The sequence below is a fragment of the Chionomys nivalis genome, chromosome 9, assembly GCF_950005125.1.
Source record: "Chionomys nivalis chromosome 9, mChiNiv1.1, whole genome shotgun sequence".
Classification (NCBI taxonomy): Eukaryota; Metazoa; Chordata; class Mammalia; order Rodentia; family Cricetidae; genus Chionomys; species Chionomys nivalis.
Genome location: NC_080094.1, coordinates 46796617 through 46810549, shown reverse-complemented (window position 1 = coordinate 46810549; position 13933 = coordinate 46796617). Strand labels below are relative to the sequence as shown.

At 44.6% G+C, this 13933-nt stretch overlaps 1 protein-coding gene across 1 annotated transcript in view; it reads left to right on the top strand.

Annotated features, from left to right (window-relative positions):
• The window catches only part of Acoxl (acyl-CoA oxidase like), a 296568-nt gene that overhangs the window by 266017 nt on the left and 16618 nt on the right, over window positions 1-13933 (top strand). The window contains exon 18 of the mRNA XM_057781242.1: window positions 8731-8832. Within this exon, the coding sequence (XP_057637225.1) occupies window positions 8731-8832 (102 nt within the window). The remainder of the gene's footprint in view (window positions 1-8730; window positions 8833-13933) is intronic.

Below are 13933 nucleotides of genomic sequence, written 5' to 3'. Positions count from 1 at the left end.
ATGTTGTGCCACGGTGTCAAACAGTCAGACTCACCTGTAAGGTGTTTCAAAACAAGACACAAGGGGAGAAAAACAAGAAAGAAAGAAATTAATTGTTGGAACTAAAAATTGAGTCCTTCAAAGTTATGGATACAAGGTCAACATGAAAATACTGATATTATTTTTGAATACTAGTAATGAACACCTGAACACTGAATTTCTAAATACATTTTAAATGTACAGTATACTAAAGTGCACACACACACACAGTCTAGTGATAAATCTACCAAAATGTATGGGGCTTTAATGTGTGGGACTGATTGAAATGCTAATGAATCAAATCAAAGTAGGTCCATACAAATGGAGAGAATCATCAACTAGAAGCCTCTACACAGTAAACATTTAAGTTCTTTTTATCGTGATATACGGGTTTAACATAATTCTTATTGAAGGATCTCTTAGTGCTGGGAGCAGAATCATCCTGAAAATTTTAAGTGATGTCAAGTACCTAGAAAAGGCTGACAGATCTTGAAAAGCAAATGAAGTTGGAGGCATCAGTCAAAACAGTTCCAACTATTGTAATTAGAGAAATCAAAACTGCATTGTTGGTAGATGCGTGCACACACAACTCAGTGGCTCATGCCAGGGACTGCAGAAACATGAAACATGTACACAAATAGGGCCACCTGGTTTGCTAAAATGGCAACAGCAAACCCAACAGCCTCTTCCCCAAATGGTGCTGCGGTAATTGGGCACCCATAAACCCAAGAGGATGAACAAGAAGCCAAAGACGGTGGAAAATCAGGAATGGCAATAAGTTAAGTTGGAATCAGTCTGATTCTGGAGTAAAACACTTCAGGAAAGGAGCCTGACTGAGCTGAGCGTTTATCCACAAGTCTCCAGCTTTGATGTATGCTTTTCAGTCAATGTGTAGATCAGATTTCTGTGGCTATAACAAATAATCCAACTAAGCAACTTATAGAGAGAAGACTAGTGGCTACAGTGGTGCAGGCCCATCATCCAAAAGCTGGGGTATATAAAGCTCATTGTTAGGACACTGGCCTATAATGCGAGAGGCCCTCATTTTGATCCCCAGTGCCACAAAATGGATGGGTATAAAAGAGGCTAAAGCTCTATTTTGGCTTATGGTTCCAAAGGTTTTGGTCCAGGATTGGGTGCGTGCCCTGCTTTGGGAAACTGGGTAATAGAGCAAAACCATCGTCTCTGTGCTAAGATGCTGGATAGACAGAAGAGCCCCGCTACCCAGTATGCCAAGGGTGCTTGCTAGTGACTAGAAGACGTGCCACCGCACCTTGTCTCTTAAAAGTTTCAAATTGAAGATGAAGCTTCTAAGATGGGGACCTTTGAGGGACATTTAAGATCCGGGCTGTCATAGTCAGCTTGCGCAGCAGGTTATGTGGGAGCCCCTGGGGGTGTAGCCCAGCCTGCATGGCTAGCTTGCTGAATTTGCTCCCTCCTGCAAATGCGGTAAACTCTACAAGGTGGAGAGTGTGTCTGCAGCCACAAGCCAGCTGTGTGACACCAGGACTGGGGAACTCTCTCCCTGTCATTCCTACTTGGTGCTTAGACACAGCAGGGCTCAGATCTCCTGCTGTCCAGAACATTCACTGGGTCAGAAAACATGGCCCCAGTCTCCTGAGCTTTCTCTCATCTCGCTTCATGTTTATTGATTTCGCTTTCTGTGCTTTTCGTTTTCTGTCTTCTGGAGACCAGGATACATCTGTGTCCAGGCCTATCAGAAAGGCAGACAGCAGGCTGCTCTGGGGGCTGTCCCTGCCTTTTGTCAACTCCTGTGTGTTTGATCAACCATGACACCAGCACGTGGCCCACGCTGAAGAGAAATCCTCTCTACCTCAGCACATGGTGTTAGAGAGAGAACTAGCAAACTAGCCGTGAACTCCGTCCCCACCTGCCACTGCTGGAATGGACAGGTTGGGGCTTTAAGTGAAGACACATCTCCAGATAGTTTGGACAATAAACTTGAATAAGGACCAGTTCCTTCAGATGGTCAAATAAAACGACACTAAAACTGACACAGCCCTGCCTTCCCTTTTGGGTTAAATAAGGTTAAGACTGCCTTACCTGAGCTGGAGGGGACTGGATGGGAACTAGGCAGCTCAGAGGTAGGCGTTGCTCCAGTCTGGTCCAATTTAAGCCACTCTCCTGTTGTAGGGAATGCCCTGAGAATTCTCAAAGCTGGTATTTTCTTGCTAACGCTGACAGAAATGCCTTAAACCGGGAGAGCGCACCTTCGCCCATCAATTTTCCAAGGCAGGGATGGGGATCCCAAGCGGCTGAAGGCTGAGGCCAGAGGCAGACCACTTCATCACAGTGAGAGAACTGGGTTGCTGCTGGGGAAGCTGTTTTGTGCTCACGCTGATCTTCCCGTGTGTTAATAAGCTTTGTTCATCTTCTCTGACACCATAGGCCAACTTGGTCCATTTGCTTCATCTCCCAGCTTATTATGCAGCTCGGGCTATGTATGTAGGCCACCGGCTTGTCATAAATTGCAGGCAGTTCCCCCTCCTCCCATTGTGGGTCCCAGTGGGCCTACACTCCTGGGACCCATGGCTCTCGAACTCCTTGTTTTCACAAATGCACATGGGGCCCAGATACTGGCAATGGACACAGTGGGGCATTCCAAGATGCATGAGTTACAACTTTTTGATCATGTTGTGGTCAAGGAGTGAGACACATGACCGGATAATTATACCAGCAGGCAGATTGTATAATATTATACCAGCAGGCAGACTGTATAATGGAGGGGGAAACCACACAGTTGTGAGAGCCCAAGAGGGAAGAAGCCAAGGCTTGTATTCTGAGAACGTGGGCATTTCAGCTTGAAGTTTGCCATTTCAAAACAGAGGGCCCAGAGCATGAAATGGGATGCAGAAGCTATTGGATACTCATTCTGTCCGTGTTGTTGAGTGCAGGGCTGACCCAGACACACTCAGGTGCTAGAGGGAAAGGCCTGTGTCTGTGGCTGGCAAAAGGATTTTACTATCAACTTCTTCTGTCAGAGGGAAGGCTCTACAAAGTGATAATGTACAGTCTAGCCAGTGTTCAGATTGGTACCACACACAGGACATGTTCACTAGTATAAAGCACTATGAAGCACACGCAAGTGCATTGCACACGCAAGTGCATTGTTAAGCTTTTCAACAGCTGGTAGCACCACAGATGTGTTCACAGCAGTGCCACCCAAGCTGGTGAGTGACGCTTCGCTCTGTGGTGTCAGAATGTCTACATCTCTGAGGGGAGGTTGTAGCATGAGTAATAAAAACACAGAACCAGACATTGGGGTTCAACCTGAAAACCAGAAAAGCAAAGCAACCAAGCCATTAGAGAAGTCTTACCTCTACCAAGGCTGGGTAACTGCAGACTAAGCCTCTCTCTCCTTCCATTTTATATTCCCTCTAGTGCTGGGATTAAAGGTGTGTGACTCCCTGGTACTGGAATTAAAGGTGTGAGCCACCACCACCTGGATTTGTTTCTGCACTGATCTTGGGTAGCCCAGGGTGGTCTTGAACTCACAGAGATCCATCTGCCTGTCTTTCAAATCCTGGGATTAAAGGTGTGAGCCACCACTGTCTGACCTCTAGTGGCTTAGCTTGCCTTTCTGATCTTTAGACAAGTTTTGTTTATTAAAACATAAATAAAACGTCACTATAGGAAGTTTTCAAAGCACTACAGTTTTTTGTTTTGTTTTGAGACAGTGTCCTTACTCTATACCCGGTTGTCTTAGAACTTTTTTTTTTTTTTTTTTTTTTTTTTGTTTGTTGAGACAGGGTTTCTCTGTAGCCTTGGAGCCAGAGCCTGTCCTGGAACTAGCTCTTGTAGACCAAGCTGGCTTCAAACTCACAGAGATTCACCTGCCTCTGCCTCCTGATTGCTGGGATTAAAGGTGTACGCCACCACCGCCTGGGCAACCTTTCTTAAAAATAGGATTCTACTATGGATTTATAATTCTTGTTTCCCTTTTCTAATGCCTCCTGGAAACCAATGATCTAGTCTCTGTCACTATGGTTTTCTCTTTTTGAGAATAAGTGGAACTCCACAATCTTTAAACTTTCTATATTCACATCTTTCTCTTGGCACAACAACTTGGCGGTTGGGCTGAGTCGTATTCTATTGTATGGAGCTACCACAGTGGATCTGTTCACCCACTGAGAGCTGTTTGGTTGCTATAAATATTCTTGTGTAGGCTGTTCTATGAACGTAGACCGTTATTTCTCTAAGACAGCATTCCTCAGCTTTGGTGCCTCTTTTGGATCGTGAATGTCTCTCCCTACTTGTGTTAAAGGTTTAATGCCCACACCGACAAGGTAAGAAAGGAGGCCTGCTGAGAGGTTTTAGATCATCGTGAGCATGTTACAGAAGCAGATAGCTGGGATACTCACATTGTGTACATACTCAGCGGATCGGGCCTCAGTATTTGGGGAGGGAAGTGTCCCTGCCCGCTGCGTGGTAATTGCTAGTACCCCCTGCCTCTACCACTAGACGCTAATAGAATCCCTCAACATTGATGAGCAAAATACCTAGAAATAGTCAAGGGCAAACCCCAACCATGGCTGAGAGCCTCTCAGTCAAGGTAAGTGCGCTGGGGTAATCTGGGAGTTGTGAGAAGAAATAAAGTCCTTCAGCCCCGTGTGGATTTTGGTTGTGGTCTTTAATACAGAATAGAAACTCTAGCAATGAAGTCCCTGCTCTTCCATCTTCGGGAAGACGTTAGATGCCCTTGGTGTTCTTTATTAGACAGAGGTGTGATTTGCCGATGAGACCATTGTGTATCATGATTGTGTTTTGAGAACTGAAATGATGGATTCAACTTCTTTTGTCTTTGTAAGACTGTTCTAGTCAGGTATTTCATCGTATGTGATTCCCCATAACACACAGCATTCTATGCATCGCTCTGTCTTCTAAAGCGGCAGATTTGCGTGAGCGAAGCCCATAGTTTCCCGTTTTCCCTTTGGTTTCTTTGGGGCTGTGTAGCTTTCTGCTACTTCATATCTGATTCTTTTAAGCACATGAGTGCACACCCTGCTTTGAGGCCCAAGTGCCTAGCATTTTTCTTATTTTTCTCTCATATATTACATCCCAGCCTCAGTTTCCCCTCCTTCTTCCCTTCCAAGTTCTTCCATTACTCCCCATGTCCCATTCATTCCTCCTTCATTTCTCTTCAGAAAAGGGCAGTCAACCCATGGATATCAACCAAAGGTGGCTTATCAGGTTCTGGTAAGACTAGCCCCTTCCCCTCGTATGAAGGCTGGACGAGGCAACCCAGCAGGAGGAAGAGTCCCAAAAATAATCAAAGAGTCAGAGACAGTCCTGCTCCTACTGTTAGGTGTCCCTCAAGAAAACCAAAGTATACAGGGTTCGCTGATTATCAGTTCATCTCCGAGCCCCTATGAGCCCAGGTTAATTGATTCTGTGGGGTTTCTCGTGATATTCTTGACCCCTCTGGTTCCTACAATCCTTCCTCCCCTCTTCCTCAGAATTCTCAGAGCTCCACCTGATGTTTGGCTGTGGGTCTCTGTGTCTGTTTCCAGCAGGTGCTGGATGAAGCCTCTCTGATGACGATTCTGGGCTCCTGTCTATGAGTAGAGCAGGTTATCACTAGGGATCATTTCATTGACTTTTCGTTTCTCCTTTTTGTTTCTAATCTTGTTCATTTGGATTAGAGAAAATCCAAAAAAATCTCTGCCTTTTAGTTAGTTTGAATAAGGGTTTGTCTATCTTGTTGATTTTTTTCCAAGAACCAACTCTGTTTCATTGATTCTTTGTATTGTTCTCTTTGTTTCTATTTTATTGATTTCAGCCCTCAGTTTATTTTCTGACATTTACTCCTCTTAAGTGTGTTTTCTTCTTTTAGTTCTAGAACTTTCAGGTGTGCTGTTTGTTGAGCATTGCCACTCGGATTGAAAAGTATTCTGGCAATCGGGAGCCAAGGAATACCACAAAGTCACCTTAAACTTAGCAGTTTACAGTCCTGCTGCAGGGAACAGTTTCCCCAGTGAACAACTCTGCCCCTGCAGGGGAGGGTTTCCCCAGCAAAGTCCTTACAGTTCTGTTCAGGTTCCCTGGAGCTTTAAAACTTTGCTTCTCTAGGGTAATGTTTCCCAAGAGAAAGTGTTACAGTTCCATTCTACTCCTATCTGTTCCTGCAAAAGGAAGTTATTACCCAAACCTTTTTCAAGAGATTTACTGGTAGGGAAGAATCCAAGAACATGGCCGCCTCCATGGTGAGGCAGCGGCAAACTGAAAAGGGTGCAGAGCTTATGTAGGGCTTCTTAGGGATGGAGTTTTTCCAGGGAGAGGATTTTCAGGGTGGGAATTGGTCAGATTTCAATTCCTGAGTTTGGACAAGCTCAGAGACTGGATGGATTCTGTGCTTAGGAATTGCTTGGTTTTCTGCTCAGGGGTTGGTTGGTTTTCTTAAAGAAGAGAACAACAGACACAGTCGGTAAACTCCTTGTAGTCTGGTAGTATGGAATTACACCTGGCTTGTTTTGACAGATGACAGATGTGGGCTTGCCAGGGGCTTTCTGCAATTTGGCAAGAATTGGTAGGACTGGATAAGAGGCTGATGATCACAGTTAAAGCTGGGACATGTGATGAATGTCTGGTCTTCTCTCCAGTTCTACTCCCCAGGAAGCTGACCCATCTTAGCTTCTTTCCAGTTGCTGTCACAAAACACCCCAAATGGATACTTTATGAATAATAGCAATTTTTTTGGCTCACGGCTGTGCTGGAGGCTAGAAAGTCTAAGAGCATGGAACATCCATCTGCTCAGCGTTGGTGAGGGGCTTCTTGCTGCATCCTAATATGACCCAGACCATCACGGGACAAAGATTCTTTTTCTATAAAAAGCTGCCATGTTGCTCTCAATCCCCAGGACCTCATGTCACCCTTGTGAAGGCTCCACCTATAAGTGCCATTCACATGTGAATTTGAGGATTATGTCTCCAATAGGGGAACTTGTAGTGGCATTTCATTTGTATTGTAATAAATAAAGCTTGCCTGGAGATCAGAGAGTAAAACAGCCACCCTAGTCAGTCTTACAGACCAGGCTGTAATAACACACCCCTTTAATCCCAGTAGCCACACTAGTTTGCCATAGAAACCAGGACTGCATGCCTTTAATCCCAGTGGTGGACACCTTTAATTCCAGTGCTAGAGAGGGTTATAAAATGGGAGAAGACAGCTCACAGTCGCAGTCTCATTCTGAGATTCCTGGAGGCAGGATCACCATTTCAGACTGAGGTCAAGGTCAGAGCCAGTGGCTGACTGTTTTGCTTTTTGGATCTTCTTAATTTCTTTTTTTATTAATCGTACTTCAGAGACTTCTGGGAAACATGTTCAGATCATGGCAGAATCCTTGCCCTCTCTGTTTTGTTGGGTTTCCCTGTCTTCTTCTTACCTCCCCGAGGGGGAGTGACCTGCACTGGGGTCCAGGACTCTTCTGCAGTAGCCCCATTTGCTCCGCTCTCTCAAACTGCAGTAGCTACCTTTGCGTTCGACTCCCCACCTGACTTCTAGCCAGAGTTGCCATCTCTAAGAAGCCCACTGTCCCTTGTGCTTTTCCCACACATATATTATGTGTGTGCACATGTATGTACACATGTGTGTGCATCCATGTATAAAGATACACTCATCCATTTGTGTGCATATGGCAGGCAGAGGTCAACAGTGGGCATCTTCTTTGATTGGTCCCCTCCTTTCTTTTTGAGACAGGGTCTTCCACTAGACTGGCCAATGAACCCCCTGCCTCCACTTCCCAGCTCTGGGATTATAGGCATTCTCCACCAAACTCAGGGTTTTTTTTAAAAGTGGGTGGTGGGGATCCAAACTGAACTCCTAAACATGCAAAGCAAGTACTCTGTAACTGATCTGTGACCCCAGCTAAAAACCATCCTCACAAAAGTCATTGTCTTTCAGAGATATGAAGGCGAGGTGTGTTCGTGAATGAAGTGGTAGGGCTGGGCTTAGTGTGACAATACCACAGAGGGGACCTGAGTGGGAGGTGAGGTGACAGAAGGCCAGAGATCTGATCACTGAAGCTGGGCGGAGACACGAAGGCCTTTGCACACTGCTCCTCCATTTGCTGTGTGATTTCAGATTATGGAATATTAAATGGTGAATGGATGAGTAGCTAAGTGAAAAGCCACTCTGCCTCTGGGAAACTGGTTGATTTTTGCTTGGTGGCTGCCTGTGATGTCATTCAGGCTGCTCAGTTTCAGAAACGTAACAGAAAAAACATACTGAGGAGAGATGTAAATGAGGAATGCTATTTTTGTGAAAGTCAATCAAATGTTGCCCAGTGGAAAATAGCAAGATGACATTGCTGTGTATTTTTCATGAATGAGAAGGGAAGCAAACAGAACTACATATGGATTTCAAAATTGCTTCTGAATGGACTTCTAAGTCACCTGGGTGTGGAGGATACAGGGAAGTTACGTGTGAACCAAGGCTGACTGTGTGTTAATATTTCTCAAATGGGATTGATACAGGAAACCTCATTGAACTGTCTATTATTTTAGAACTGCTTTCAAGGTTTCTGGAAAGTTAAAAAAAATAAAACATATACTTTGTGTCCAAAGCATGACCGTTTTAATTAAGAAAAGACTTTCTGACTTTAGGAAATGTGATGTATGTGATGTAATGTTATCTCTAACTCCTTACAGCCCCCGTTTTTCTAACAGTGCTTCTTTCTTGTCTCTCATTCTTCAGTTTTGTCTGTTGTATGGGACGAAGCTGGTGTTCCAGGAGCGGGGCTGGTACTTAGAACATAAGTACCTGACTCCCAAGGCCAGCATGAGGATCAGGGCTCAGGTAAGAGTTGCCAGTGCAGAAGCGGTACTTCGTGCACCAGCTTTTGACTCTGCTTAGAAAACAGCCCTGCAGTTTCCAAGCACTGACTCTTGACCTCTGACCTTTGTGTTCCATAGTCTCTAATGATTCTATTAAGTGACAAGGACTGACTCGCTGTGCATGAACTTCCTGATATGGAGGGTAGAGACAGAAACATGTATTTTCCTTGTCTTAAGGGTGTGTGGAAGGGGGGTGATATTAGCAATTTTTCTACTCCTTCCAAAGTATAGTAACTCATTATTCATATTCAGAATATCCCATGGTATTTTGATGTCACCAGCAACAATGAAAGTGAGAACTACTTAGCACCTTAACATAAGGTAGGGCCATTAACCCATCCCAAAACACTGCTCTAAGGATAGGGAGCACAGCCAGCAGCAGCAGCAGTGAAGCCGGCTCCTAGCACATCTCCTCTGAGAAGCACAAAGAGGTAGACGGCTCAGTCCGAGCAGTATCCAGAGGGGCTTGTTAATAGTGAGAGTCCCAAACTTTTAAAAACACTAACAGTGTGGTAATATGCCCAGTGACACTCCACTAGAGAAATTGATTTTCCCTCTGCCTGCAGCTACCAATTGCAAATAGTGTCTTGGTTAGGAGTGGGATTACTTCCTCTTCTCAGTACTGGGACCCCATCTGGCTTGAACCTGTGTGAGTCTTATGCATGGGACCACAGTCCCCATGAGTTCATCTGTTCTGTTGTGTCCTGAAGGGTGAAGTTCCTTAGAGTTACCCATCACTTCTGACTCCGGCCGTCTTTCTACTGCCTCTTCCACACAGATCCCTGGGCCTCAAGGGCAATAGTTTGATAAAGACATCCCACACAGGACCGAGTGTTCCAAGTGTCTCATTCTCCACACATTGTCATATTGTGGGTCTCTGTTAATCCCATCTTCTTCAAAAAGCAACCTCTATGATGGATCTCCTAAGGAAAGGGAAATATTATGGAGAGACAGAGGGAAAACCAGGATAGGAGGATTAAGTTGGGAGGGAGATGGGAGAGTAAATTTGGGGAGGGACAACTAACACCAAAGACCATTTGAAAAATGCTCTGGAAACCTACTGCTGTAGAGGCTTTCTAAAGTAGATACATATAGGAAAGATTCTAAAAGGAATCACCATATAATGGGGACAATGTCCCAACTAGACTTATTATGCCACCAAGGAAAATCTTGTGCCAGGAAAGGGTTACGTCTTGTTGGGTTGTTGGCCAAAGGGATCCCATGGAACCCCAAACATCCCAGGCTAACGCCAAAGCTTTAGATTGTACTTCACAATCTAAATATGTCTGTGTGCTGTGTGTACAATGCCCTCAGTGACCATAAAATGGCATTGGATCCCTTGGGGCTGGAGTTTCAGACAGTTATGTGGGTGCCGGGAATTGTACACATGTCCTCTGGAGGAGAAGCCAATGCCTTAACAGCCAAGCCATCTCCCCAGTGCCTCTGACACAGAAGCTCTGAGGGCTTGCTTGAATGGTAAAGAATAATGAACAGATGGCAGCTGTCTTTGGTGGGGGCATCTCACAAAGACAGTGCTTGCTTTGGGATAAGCAAGGAAACCATATTTTGTTGTTGTTATTGTTTGTTGTTTCTTTTGTGAGACAGAGCTCCTCTGTGAAGCTCTGGCTGTCCTGAACATACTCTGGAGATCAGGCTGGCCTCATACTCAGAAATTGCCTGCCTCCACCTCCTGAGTGCTGGGATTAAAGGTGTGTGCCACCACCGCCTGGCTAAGGAAGCCACTTTTTAATTTAAAAAATATTACACAGAGAAGAGAGGCTAGAAATATAGTAAGAGCCAGAGAACCAGGATACCACTTAATATTGTCTTCTGGACAGGGCAGGAAAGATGTATCCATGAAACTCAGCAAAGGATCACCTGAGAAAGACCTGAGTAATGACAACAGTGGCATGCCAAAGCTGATAGGAATCTCACAAGGCCCCGCCACTAGATGAAGAGGTGTAGGCAGTCTGACTGCTATCAGAATGAGAATCAGTTTTCTCCAGAGACAAGTCCATGATCGGTTAATTAATCCATAGCAATTACTCTTAAACATATGTATATAGAAGCAACTCTAAATCTTGGTATATGGTTTACATATACTTGAGTGTATATATGTATGTAACAATAATAATTAAAGAAGAAGTCATGAATTTGAGAGGGAGTAGGGGACCATGAGAAGAGTTAGCATGGGGAGAGAGGGGGTTAAATGATGTAAATACAGTACTTATGAAATTCTCTAAAAAATTTAATTAAAAAATTATATAAGGGAATATTTGAATGTATGCCACCAGTAACGTAGAATTAAAAGAAAAGCAAATTACAGCAGAGAAAAGTTGAGTTTATGTAAGACACAAAAGCGTTTTTGTATTCTTGTAGTACGGCATGATTTCCACATTTGTCAACCATGGGACCCTCAGAGCATCCTGGGAGGTGAGCAGGAAGGAGCCAGCCTCCTCAGAATTAGCTTTCTCTGGAAGGCCTTCTTGTCAGATGTCTAGCCTGCCGACTTGGAGCATGCAAGTGTTCTCAAAGGGGAGGAATAGGGAAGCTGGACTGTCTCTGTCATCTCCCACCTCCACTGCACCACTTTACAGGAACCTCAAGTCATCCATGAAATCTTGAGCTTCTGTTTGCCAGTAAGTTTAGGGTCCTCAGTGAGTTGAAGATGCCCAGCAGGAGAGTTCTGACAAATCCATGAGATGGACAGACTGGGGTTCTCTGTGTTCTGGAAAGTGTCCTAGGTGTTTCCCCCGGCTTCTCAGATGTGTTTTTCTTTTGAGCTAACCCATCCTCTTCCCCTGGCTTTTATCCGGGGTGTTAGAATGAATGTTTATCTGAACAGGTCCCTTCTTCCTTTGTCATGTTACCTGTGGCACATTTTAGTCTCTACTCCACAAATATGCTTAACATTGTCCTTTATTTCTCTACACATTAAAGCACTGTGGTTTATAGCCTTTAGGAAGCAATTTCAAGTTCTTCAGTCTTTAAGCTTTTATTTCCTTTCCTGACTATGTCAGTTGTGTGTTGAGTTCCCTTCTGGTGTGTGCTGTTCCGCGTTTTGGAGTAATGTTTTATGATTTATGAGAAGTCAGTTGAGGCTACTTCATCTTCCAAGACACTCTGAAGAGACATTCAAAAGGAGGCCAGCCTTAAGCTCAAGCCTTGCTTGAGGTTTTTTTCAGAAGAGTCATAAAATTCAGGGAGGAATTATTTCACCTGTCTGTTCCCTGGCATCACAGTTTTCTGTGGCAAGGGTCTCCTGTGGAGATCTTTACCTAGCATTGTCTCTGGTGTTTTACTATCATGACTTTGTCCCTCCTCAGTCACTGTCTTTCTGTCCAAATGAAAGTTCAGATCTGCTGGAAATGATAAATGGTTTTAGAGAAAATGTAATTCCTTTTTTATTCCTTTAGATTCCCTTTTTTTCTTATTGCCTTTATTGTTTTATCAACTCATTGATGCTTTGACTTTGTTTCCTGTAATTTCCCCAAATACTTTGATAATATTCAGCGGAAAAGTTGGTGTGGGAAAGCAGTGTCTGCTCTCAGAAACAGCTAGTCTCTCTAATGGCGTTCCTCACACGCCTTCAACCCTGCCAGTGGTTTTCGCTTTCCCTCACTCACTGATGAGGAAACTGGTGCTCAGAGTGAAATAATAATCAGCCCAAAGTCAGAAAAACCTGTCCCTTCCCAACTCCAAGCCTTTACTAGTGTGCTTGCTAGAAAATGGCGCTAGCAAGAACCAGCAAGCATGCCTGAAGTTCATTCCTGGCTCCTAACCACGTATTGATAAAAGGAGCAGAAGGTCTTGGAAAATGGCTAATTCTAGGACCGGACAAAAAAGTCAAAACACCTGGGACTGGAGAGATTGCTCAGTCGGGAAGAAGAGATCACAAAGACCTGCAACTCTGGTTCCAGAGGAAGCCGATGCCCTCTTATGGCCTCTTAGGACATGGCTCTCAATGTGCAAATACCTACACACAGCTACACTCACATACACATCATTAAGAATAAATCTTTCTTAAAACAGAGAGTATGCAGAAGATAAACCTGACAGATTTTCCTGTGAGGAAGTGAAATGTTACCCTTACCAATCGCAGAATGCGTTCATAGCGTGTGTCTCTACTGCCACATGCTAAGAAAGCACTTCTTCTCCCGCCCCCCAAAACCCCTAACTCTAACCACGAGAAAACACAACAGCAGGCAAAGCCAAAGTGAAAGGTGGTCTACACAACGTGACCAGTGTGCCTCCAAATGGGGAGTGAATCAAAGACGAGGACATTTGGAAACCGGCTTGGAGACCAATCAGACATAAGACCTCCATGCATGATGAGGCCCGAATGCTGGAGCAGAAAAGGACTTCAGTAGAAGAAATGGTAGAGTGAACGACCGCTGCAGGTTCCTTAATAGCCGCGCTCAAATGTTGCTTTGAAGTTTTCACAATGGGCTAGAGCTATGTAAGACATTAGCATTAGATGAGCCATGTAAAGGCCGTAAGAGAACTCTCTGGATTGTCTTTGGCACTTTCCTAGAAATATAAACAGCATTCCGAATTAGAAAGCTGACCAAGATGACAACAAGACATGGGTCAGAGGAGTTAGCCTGGACTCTTTCCCGACGCTGAGGCCTCCCAGAACACCCAGGCGTTACAGCGAGCTACGGTCTGTTGCTAACTAGAAACGTGCATATTTGTACTAAAAGACCGTTTCGTTCGTTCTCACAAAGACCTTCAAGGTATGGAAGACTGATGGAATCCCTACTCAGTAAGTGAGTAAAAGTGACAAATAGAAGTCAAAAACCCATCCCAGATTCTATCTCCACACCCAGGGCTAAGGACATGACTCAGTCGGTACTTGCCATGAGTTCATATCATGTAAAAAGCTGGGCATGGTGGCACTAGATATCCACGGTTGTCGTGCTGGAGGAGGGGTAGAGGTGAGGGAAACCCTGGAGCTTGCTAGCCAGCCAGTCTAGCTGGACAGAGAACTGAGAGAGAGACCCTGTTGCAAAAATAGTGTGGGGAGCAATTGAGAAAGATAGTCGGTGGCAGTGGCCTCCCTG